The sequence below is a fragment of the Chenopodium quinoa genome, unplaced genomic scaffold (assembly GCF_001683475.1).
Source record: "Chenopodium quinoa cultivar QQ74 unplaced genomic scaffold, ASM168347v1, whole genome shotgun sequence".
In the NCBI taxonomy this organism is placed as follows: Eukaryota; Viridiplantae; Streptophyta; class Magnoliopsida; order Caryophyllales; family Amaranthaceae; genus Chenopodium; species Chenopodium quinoa.
Genome location: NW_018743021.1, coordinates 2,921,935 through 2,932,958, shown reverse-complemented (window position 1 = coordinate 2,932,958; position 11,024 = coordinate 2,921,935). Strand labels below are relative to the sequence as shown.

The following is an 11,024-nucleotide window of genomic DNA, read 5'->3' as shown; positions in this document are numbered from 1 at the left end:
CAAAACCTGAGCGAAATGAGTTTTGTATATAGTTTATCATGCATGTAATGATTTAGTTTTTTTTTTTTTTTTTTTTATTTTTTTTTGGGTTTTATGAGCACACTAGATCAATTACAAATTCTTGTTTAAAAATACTTCTAAGTAATTAGATTTTAAGTAAATCAAGTCACTTTACACTCCACCAAGATCAATTCTTAATTAGGAATAATCGAGGAAGGATTGTGATTTTCTCTTTAATGCAATGATATACTTGGTATATGGTTTAAGTGAACCAATAATATTGATAATTTATTGAGGAGAACGACATTAAAAGCTAATCGATGAGAATACCATACATGTCCATACACAGGTATATGCTTCTATGATTTTTTGGTTGGATGAATGAACTATAGTATATACAGGATAAGCAACGAGTCAAATCAAGTTCTAGATAGTAGTCAGTATGTGGCCTCTCTCTCACTGCTTTTGTATGAAATACATAGTTTGTATTAGATTGACTAACTATACAATATCCATATGACAAATACAGAGCATGGTTATTTCTAAAGTATATTCTAAATTATATTAGTTATCAGAATATAATCGAGTATGATGCGATCAGATACATCTATGCACATTACAATATATGCATTTGTTATAAGTAGTTTGATTTCATTAATCAAATACTCACAATAACAACCCAATAATCACAAGAGATTTTGCAATATTGTTTGATTGTGAGAATTGTTTTCAAGGGTCAAAATCAATATTATTAAAACAAATGATAAAGAAAAAACAACTTTTCTAAAACCATATAGGTACATATCAACACCATACAATCATATATTTTACAAAATGATTGCCCCCCTCCCCCCCCAAAAAATCTTATTAATTATTAGCATTTTAATCTTATGAAACATAATCAAACTATAAATCAGAATATCTTCTTAAATTACCGCGTAAAATTTACGAGTTTTCAATTTTATAAATGTTCAAAGGATTTGGGCTTAAGTGATGATGGGTAATTGTTGCTTGCATTTATCTCCCAATAATGGACTTTCTTGCAAACTAAAGCACAATTTTATGCGAGGTGTGCATAGAATAGAAGAAAAGTCCATAGTCAACAGGGATATTCTTTAACCCATTTCATCATCATCTTTATTAATATTAACAAAAAAAATTAATTTCAAAATTATTATTTTTTTAATTATTATTTTTTTTAATTTTTTTTTTTTTTTTACCATTTTTTACAATTTAAATAGCAAACGAAGAAAAGAAAAAGTATTTGAGGTTTTAATCGACAATAGTAGTAATTAAAAGTAGTAATTTCCAAATTTTCAAGATTTAAAAATCAGGGAAAAAAATGGAGAAAAAGCTAATGGAAAGATGAAACATTTGCTTCACATACAATACTACAACAACAACAAAACAGCAAACAAAGAAAAAAAACACATTAAAAATTAATAAAAAAAAGTCTTATATACAAATACATGCCCTCCATTTTCAACCTGCCTTTCCCCTTCCCTTCTTCCTTTCTTCTCTTCTGTTCTCTTTCTTCTCCAATTTACCAGATTCCATTTTTTCCTTTCAATTGAATTTCACAGATTTTTAGCTTCAAAATCAATTTTTTAAAATTAGTTCATGATTTGTAATTTATGATATTTAATTCAGTCTTTTTAAGACCAAAATTGGTTCTGGGTTTCTCTGAATTTTGATTCTCCATCTGGGGTTTTGGCAAGAACACCCTCACGGACCACTTTTCAGTGTTGTAGAGAATAAATTCTTTTTTTTTTTTCTGGAAAAAAAAATAGTCTTATTAATTTTAATTTGTGGGTTATTAAAAAAAAAAAAAGCTTTCATTTGATTTTTATTTTTTGGAATTTAAAAAGTAAGGAAAAAAAAAGAGGAGGAGGATATGGGCAAGCAAGGACCTTGCTATCACTGTGGTGTTACAAGTGAGTTTTTGTTAATTGAATTGTATTATTGAATAAATTGCCCATTTTTTTTCAATAAATATAAAAAAAAATTAATTAGAACTGCAGATTTTGCAGTTCTACCTTTTTTTTTTTTTTTTTTTTTTTTTTTGGTTTTCTGGAATTTGACTTTTCTAGATTTATAAGTTTGAGGGAGCTAGTACTAAAACTGGGTTATTAAAATGAATGATGAATGTGTTTTGGGTTTAATTGCTGTATGTTGTGTTTGTTTGTGAATTTTAAGATTGAAGGGTAACAGAATTGCAGGTTCCCTTAATCTGGGAAAAATTTGTGGGGTACCTTAAAATGAATGGGTTTTTATTTTCTAGTTTTAGGATTACTTGCTGGTGTTTGACTCTTTTCTGGGTAAAAAAATTGCATCTCAAAAGTTTATATATACTGGAGTTTGAGTTGGTTTTTTTTTGAAAATTTTGATATTTTTCTATAACCCATTGAACCAATTCAATTCTTATTAGCATTTCCATAAAGCTTCAATCTGAATTGAAGTTCATCTTATTGGGGTTGGTTCAATCCTCTTTTTTCCGTGTCGCCGCGCTTATTTGATTCATAATTGAAAGTTACAATTGGTGAATTCAATTGATGCTGTTGCTAGTATTAGTGTTTTTCCAAAGTGAATTGTCATTTGGTATCAATCACCTGTCTGCTCCTATATATGGAGAGGGTCTATCAGCTGGTTTACCATCACCATTTTCGAGTAGTTGTGTTTAATTTGTTGATTGAGGGTCAATGGAACCAATAAACTCTGCAAAACCATTGTTTATTTTTTCCATTGCCTCTACTCTTCTTAGAAGTATAGGTTTTCACTGTCTTGTACACCAAAAGTCTTATCTATCTACTACCCAGTCCTGCTCAAGGCAATGCCAAAGTTTTCATAGAACACCAAGCTTCTTCTGGCTTGATCACAGACTTCACTATCTCGAGTCTAGTGTAAGAGTGAAATCAGAGCTCAGGATAGCTCAATCATCATTATTTAAGCTGCTGTAATAGTGTAATTGAAGCCATTAGAGTCTGTTAGATGACTGAGAACTTCCACACTTGTTTTGGGGAAATGCATTTCATCTTTTTATTTGATTGTCAAATCCCTTCTGCCTAAAAGTCAGCTATAATGTGTTTTTTTCATTAGTGCAACTTTAGTTGCTTGTGGCTTGCTCATGTTTGGAAGCTATGATCATTGCTTTTCAGTCTTTATTAGTAAATCATGCAGTCATTTCACTCATTTGAGCTTCCACTTCATACAGTTGTCTGATCAGACTGTTCACGAACTTCTCGTGACTTTGAAGGATGGAAGTCTCAACCCTTATGTATGGGTTGTTGTTGCAGGATTTCTGGCTTCTCACTTCTGCTTCTAGCTACTCCACATCCCCTCACCTTATCTTTGACTCCACTAATTCTTTGTCTCCTGAGCATATCCTAGTTATTGAAACCTTGTCACGGTTCCTTTTCCCTATTGAGGTGTCCTGTCTTACAATTCTGCTTACTCGAAGTGCTGCATTCTGGTCTAATGCATTCAGCTCTTTTTGCAAGTTATATGCTATGCCAGACAATTGTTGCTACCCTGCTTGGTCAATGCAAACCTTATGACTTGATTTTCTAGCTCTTGCCTTTTCAATTTGAGAGTCTCAAATTAGATTCTTGTTTATTGGTTTGCTTATTCAATACAATGAACATTGCAAATGTTAAACTTATACATTTGCTTATTCAATACAATGAACATTGCAAATGTTAAACTTATACATCATTTCTAAATATTTTTGTTGTAAAAAAATGTGTGCATGCTGGGTGTTGACATTTATGCAAAAGATCCTTTGGGTTGCATTTTCTTTGAGTTTGATATTGGAAATTTGATGCAAATTTTATAAAGTCTGTATCTCTGAGATAATTGAATTTGGGAAGCACTGTGGTATATCAAGGCTGGAAGTTTATGACTTTGGAAACCTTCAACCCCCTCCCCCCCCCCCCCCCCCAAGAATATTTGCCTGCAAAGATTTCTTATTGCTGAACATTTGAAAGTGTTAGTTATTGCTGTAGGCTTCCATAAGCTCGACGTGCAAAATATTCTAAAGCGGCTCCTAAGCCATTCTTGTTATTGAAGCCCTTTGTTTATATAATGTTTTTGACATCATTCTACTAATGCAGGCACCCCACTTTGGCGTAATGGTCCCCCTGAGAAGCCTGTGCTTTGCAATGCTTGTGGATCTCGATGGAGAACCAAGGGAACTCTTGCAAATTATACCCCTTTACATTCCAGAGTTGATCCTGACGAGTATGAGGATCATAGAGTGGGCAGAGTGAAGACCATGTCTCTTAAGAAAAGGGATGATAAGATAAGCAAAAGGAAATATAATTACGAAAATTCCATTGATGGGGATTTTATCCCTGATTACAGCCAGGGATTTCAGAAGAATATTGATGAGGATACGAGTAATAGATCAAGTTCTGGCTCTGCCATATCGAATTCTGAAAGCTGTGCTCAGTTTGGCAGTGCGGAGGCTAGTGAATTGACAGGTCAGAGGCTAACCTGCACTCTAAAATTGACATGAGTGAAGGATGATGCTAGACAATAGGTGTATCCATTGAACCCTTGTGTATCTAGGTTTAATTGGAGGGTTGCATTAGATGATACCTATTTTATTATCCAGCGAGCAATATGATTTTGAGTGGAAGTCCAGAGGCCATATCTGTGATGATTGTGAGTGGAAGTCCATGAGGCTATATCTGTGATTTGGGTGGTTGGTGCTTAACATCATTCTCAATGTGCTACTTGCTAAAATGAACATCTAGAAGGAAATATTGGTACTTCATTGGTGCTGTACTCTGTAGGACTGGATTGTTCATATTTAGCATGTACAGTTTGCTGAGTTATCATATGTGAATCGCATGTAAATCACCATTCATCATTATAATATACATGAACTTGGAGGAAAAACAGTGTGATGTTCTGTTGTTGGACTATCAAGCTTTGCTGCTGATGAATTAACTGCTGGAATTGTTGTGAATAGAACACTTTACATGCTGTCCTTTTATGATTTGTGTATTTTAGTCTTACTTTTGTCCTTTTCCAGGTCCAGCACAATCCATTGTGTGGGATGCGCTGGTTCCGTCAAGGAAAAGAACATGTGTAACCCGTGCAAAGCAATCTTCAGTAGAGAAGCTGACAAAGGACTTGTATACCATCTTACATGAACAACAGGCTTCTCACCCTTCAGTTTCCTCTGAAGATGACTTGCTCTATGAGAGTGAGGCCCCAATGGTATCAGTTGAAATAGGTCATGGAAGTGTACTTATTAGACACCCAAGCTCCATTGCACGAGATGAGGAATCCGAAGCTAGTTCCCTGTCAGTTGAAAATAAGCTTTGCAGAACAGATGAGGGCTACTCAAATCCTGCATCTATGCTGTTGTTTAATGACAGCAAGAGTGTGGGTAGCTCCTGCTTGGGGGTGGAAAAAGTTAAGAGGCTAAATGGCCACATTCTGCAGCTGGAGCAAGTTAAGAGGTAAACCTTATTCACATGAGTTACCTAGAAATTGTCCTGAAGTGCAAATATAACTGACAGGATTTTCATCCTGTATGGTGCAAATAAGGCCTGAAGAGTATTCGTATGATATTACATTATTACTTAACATGTGTTCAAGTTGTTAAGCTACAATTCACAAAGATTATTTAAAAAAAACTCACTTTAAATTTTCCACTGTTATTTGTTTTGCAGGGAAAAATACAATAATGAGAGCATCCAACTTCTGTGGAATCATGATTCTCTGCTGTGCGACATTGACTTGACTGTGAGTTTCATCCTTACATGTTACAGAATAATTACAGCTGATGCCCAATACTACTGTTAAAGCCGTAAAGGTGTTTATTCAATTTCCCCCCTGATTTTGTCTTTTAAACTTGCATCTTGGTTGAGAATTCTGCTCACAGAACAACTACTGAAATTCATTTATTTTATAGAACTCAACTCACTATTGTTGCCCATGAGGCCATGAATGCAATCAGTTGTGCTCGAGTGTGGGTTTGTTTGTATCATGTGTTCCTATAAAGCCTGTTATTTTCTTTCTTTTCTCTCAAATAAAAAGAAAGAAGTTTTCTTCTCTTTATTCAAAACCTAGGTCCTGAAACTTTGTTGTTCTACATTACTCTGACATGGAAGCGATACAACTTTGAATGTTAAATGAGGATCATCCATGTTTTTCTGCAGGAAATTGTCAATCCTGATGTCTTTCGGGGTCACTTAACGGATAAGGAACAGCAGGATTTGCTCAAGTATCTGCCTACTGTCGATACCTCCTCTGTTTCTGATAGGTTAGTGTCCTCCTTAATGATTTATGTATGTTGTTAAGAAAATCCAACACCTCTCAAATACTTCTCAACATAAATTTTTATTTTAAGTATTTCATATGAAGATTCAAAGGCTTATTATTCCTTTTGTTGTTCATGCAGTCTTGGAAGCATATTTACCAGCACTCACTTCAAGGAGAATATATCTTCTTTCCAGAAGCTGCTTGCCGATGGAGTATTTGATACTTCCTTTTCAGGAATACAAACTGAGGATTGTAAGGTCCTTAAGAGATTAGCTTTGTCCAATATGACCAAGTGCAATTGGGTGGAGTATCGTAATTCACTCAAGGTTCGACCTGATTTTCTCAATTTATCAGCTTTCTCATCAAGCTTGCCACTTATTTCACACATTGACATGAATGGCCTACTCATCTGTTTGATTGCAGGATAAGAGAACTAAAGAGAGTACAGGAGAATCTGTCCGCATATCAGAAGCTAAATCCTGCTTTTCTGGTAACTTTGCCAATGCTAAGAGATCGCGGGAGAGCCAAACTCATCGCTGGCCAGGTTAGTCACTTTTGTTGCCTTTTGGAGTTAAAAATTAGGCCTTAACTCCCTGGATACTTTTAGTATCTTCATTTATTTATAGATTTGCAGTTAAAGATTTTCTACCTTATTTGGTTTCTGAGATTATTATTAAGAGATAAAGAAGAAACATTGAAGTCTTAAATGTTTGGCTAACAATATAAATCAGAGATGGTATTCTAGATGAGATTTTGCAATGTACTACTGGTATCCAAGATTAGATTTTACAATGTACTATTGGAAAAATTTTCAAATACTTCATACGATTGAGATTGAACAATGTCTATTGTTGTAAAAATCTTAATTTGACTTGCGAAGAAGACCTATACTTTTCTAAGAATTAAAAAAATCGCTTGCTGCATGACTGCTGATTTTTCGAGATGTCCTGATTACATTAATTTTGTCTAAAAAATACTCGTATCACAGTTGTAGGTAGTAATTCATAACTGACCTATTTTTAATCCCCACTTGCTATTTATACTCAATTAAATCGCTTAAAGAATTGTCTTACTGCGGCTAGTCTTGATGAGATTACAATAAATTACTGTAAAGAAAAAGTGGATTGGTGTTTGTGACATCATGATGCATTTACAATTTGGCACCAAGGAAAGCATTTAATCTCTAATATTGGTTCAGAATTATGGCAGCACAATTAGCAAGTAAAATGTCACTTTTCTCCATTTTGTGTCTTTTCTATTTTGATACTAAGCTGATAGTGCTATGTTCTTTATCTTTCTCCAGAAACAAATGGTGCAACGAAAATCCCCAAACGAGTGCTCCTGAAAGTTGATTGCAAAAGCAAGCAACCCTTACAATATGAAGGCTCGTGCCTCACTCCAGCTCCGAAGAACCTCTTCACCTTCCCAACCAATGGTAGCTCCCTCATGCTTGATTCCTACCAATTCGAAGATGAAAGCTCTGATCAGGATCTGCTGCTCGATGTTCCATCCAATGGATCATACCCGCAAGCTGAGGCTGAGCTCCTCTGCCCAACCTCTAGTTTTGCATCTCAACAAGCCAGTAGTAGTTCTATACCCATATCTCATTTCCGTCCTTGACAAATACCGAGCAACTGTTCCATCCATAGGCAGTGGACAATGCCATCCGAATTCATAGAACAAATTTTCTTTGGATGCTGTTTAATAGTTTTGTTATGACCCCTCATCCCCCTCCCCCAAAGTGCCTATTTTGAACTTGGATAGGTAAGGGGAATATGTGGGTTTCTCTTTTTGTATAGGTTGATGATGAAAGCTTGTAGCATATATAGCCATAATGCAGAAGAGATGGTAAAGATTTCGGGGTACTGTATGCAGTTTAGTCCCTTATAAGCTAACATATGGCATCCTTATGGGTAAACTGTATTGTGGGGGAAGTACATAGCATCCCGGTTAGTGAAGGAAACCGAAGTGAGTTTTCTTAGATGCCTGTAAACAAATGTCATCTTCATCCATATATTTGGATATATGGAGAGTTACTATAGTGAAAAGGCTTTGCATTTGCTTGGCTTTCTTAGATACAGGTTTACATAGGAGGTAACCTGACTCCTCAGTTCATTTTAGTCGGGAGCCTTGACAAATCGGGTGTCAATTTCCGAGTGAAGTAATAGATAGATTGAGTCAGTTGTAACTAGCAATAGCAAAACTTGTCAAATTTTCACTAGTTCTCACCAAATACTTTTTTTTGTTTGAAGGTGTCTAGTGTTCAATCTTTATTATGTATGCTCCCCATGTTTTTGTCTCACTTTTCTTCCCCTTCCTTTACTCAAGTTTTGACCATCCTTGGGTTTGGCTTAGTATCAAAGTTTGGAGGCTCATTCATTGGGACATGCCCTTTCATATTTTTTTAATTCCAGTATATTAAAAAATTACTTAAATTATATCCTTTTCCCCCAATTTACTTGTCCTCTCCCCCCTCCTCTCAAAGTGCCTATCCTCCTAACTCGGGCTGGAAAGATTTGTGAGAGATTTCAGACTCGTAGAACCCTTTTCCTTACCAACTAAGAAAAAAAATTTACTTGTCCTACGTGGATGAATGTGAGACTCAACTCTTGGTAAAAAAATCTAAGCTAAGCTTGGTCTAGTGGTAAGGATTGTCACCTTCTAATGTTGAGGTTGGGGGTTTAATCCCCACTAGAGACACTTTGAGGGTGGAGATCCCTTACCCTTTCCCCTCATTCTTAAAGTGTTTAACCCACAAATACCGAACCAAAAAAACCATGAGGGTTGAGGTACGGTAGGGTTTTTCTCCTTACCTTAAAAAAAAAAAAAATCTTTGTACAAAAAGAGAATTTTTCATTGAAACAACCACAAGACAAAAATGTGGCAGATACATTAGGAGTTAGGACGGAGAAATATTGAATATGTAAGAAAATGTGACCCAAAAATTATGAAAAAGTCGCATTAATATGATGGAATCCCATAATTTTATCTTGTGGTAACATGGAATGACTTGTTCTTATGTGTTACTCAGTCCAAACTTAGATAATTATAACATTTATTTCACAGAAAGGATAATTTGACCATGTAAGAGAAGTAAAGAAGCTTCTGAAAGCAACTACTAAATGTTGCAAAGACTGTAATCCTAAAGTAAAACATTAATTGGCTTCAATCTCTTATCTAAGCTAGTGGAAACAAAAGTTGAAGCAATACACAAGAAACATCATTTTCTCATCACAAGAAATAAGTGGACATAGATTTTACATATTTACATATCAGAAACACTTTAATTCAAGTAACAATACATTTACATCTCCAAAGCCTACACTAATACAAGATTAAGACACTAAAGTTACCAACTTTATGGATCAAAAACTTCCTTGTAGTTCCTAGATAGGTATTTTCAAGAAATCATCTTCAATCTTCATCACTACTTCAAACTACTCATCCACCTCCGGGAGAAATCTCGATCGAGGAAATGTCATTCCATGTCTCTTAGCCGTCTCCAAAATATCGACCTCACCATCATCATTGGAACACTTATCACTCACAAGCATTCTCAAAACATCCAAAATGCATCTCATTGCTTCTTCTTCACCACCCTTGGATTTCTCATCTCTATTTCCTTGTACACTAGCCTCTTTCGAATCCCTTTCCACATTACTATTTTCAACCACTACATTTTCATTCGCGCCCCCATTTCCCTCACCACAAACTTCTTCTTGATCACCCTTGGACTCTCCATCCTTTTCTCCCTCTAAATTTGCTTCCTTTGAACCGCCTTTCACGTCTACATTCCCAATTAACTCCCCATTTCCCTCACCACAAACTTCTTCTTGATCACCCTTGGGCTCCCCATCTTTCTCTCCTTCTAAATTTGCTTCCTTTGAACCGCCTTTCATATCTTCATTCCCAATCAAATCTCCAGTTCCCTCACCCCAAACTAACCCAAACATCGAACGAGGCAACTCCCTCTTCCCTCGCCTCGTTACATCCTCCACTTCCTCCTCCCTCATCTTCACACCACCATCTCCCTGCTTCTCATCATCCTCTACTTTCCCACTACCTAGCCCGTGATCACCGCCTTCCTTATCGACTATCTCCACAATTTCTCCCTCTTCCTCAACATTGATCACCTCAGTTTCCATATCAAATTCCAGCTTCTTCATTACTCCACTCCCTGCTCTCTGCTCACCCTCAACATGAACATCATCATCCAATTTCTCAGTACATACTGCACTTTCCGGAACAACGGGCCGTAAAGAGCTCACCTTCTCCACCTTCAAATCACCACTAAACACAACGACTTCACCCCCATCATTCTCCCCTTCAATCACCATTTTCCCAGTGCAATGAACCAATGGACTAACCTTATATTTCTTCAATTGAGGCTCAATTTCACTCTCCCTTCCCTTCAATTGCGCCTCAATTTCTTTCTCTCCTCCACAAACCCCCTCCAATTTCGTCCCCGATGTTTCCCCCTTTCTCTCTCCTCGAAACCCTAGATTTTTTGGCGTCCCAGGATTCGCAACACCAGCCGCTAATTCACCACCACCCTTCATCCCGGAATCATATGCACCGTCCAATTTCCGGAGAATTACACCGGAACTCTCTACCGCCGGTGACTCATCTTCGTCGGGAAATGTCTCGTCTTCTCGAGCAAATTTGGCGTGAGAGAGAAGCTCCTCTTGGGAAGATGAATACCGACAATTTTCGGTGATAAAAGCTAATGGGTCTTGTTCTTCGTCCGCCAT

At 36.3% G+C, this 11,024-nt stretch overlaps 1 protein-coding gene across 1 annotated transcript; it reads left to right on the top strand.

The window, feature by feature from the left end:
- Positions 1-1,232: 1,232 nt before the first annotated feature.
- Positions 1,233-8,524, top strand: LOC110730305 (GATA transcription factor 26-like). Its single transcript, XM_021910097.1, has 8 exons — positions 1,233-1,934; positions 4,110-4,478; positions 5,036-5,468; positions 5,682-5,754; positions 6,171-6,274; positions 6,413-6,599; positions 6,697-6,817; positions 7,577-8,524. Exons 1-8 carry the CDS (start codon positions 1,895-1,897, stop codon positions 7,891-7,893), a joined length of 1,644 nt encoding a protein of 547 aa, XP_021765789.1. The 5' UTR covers positions 1,233-1,894; the 3' UTR covers positions 7,894-8,524.
- The last annotated feature ends 2,500 nt before the right edge of the window (positions 8,525-11,024 follow it).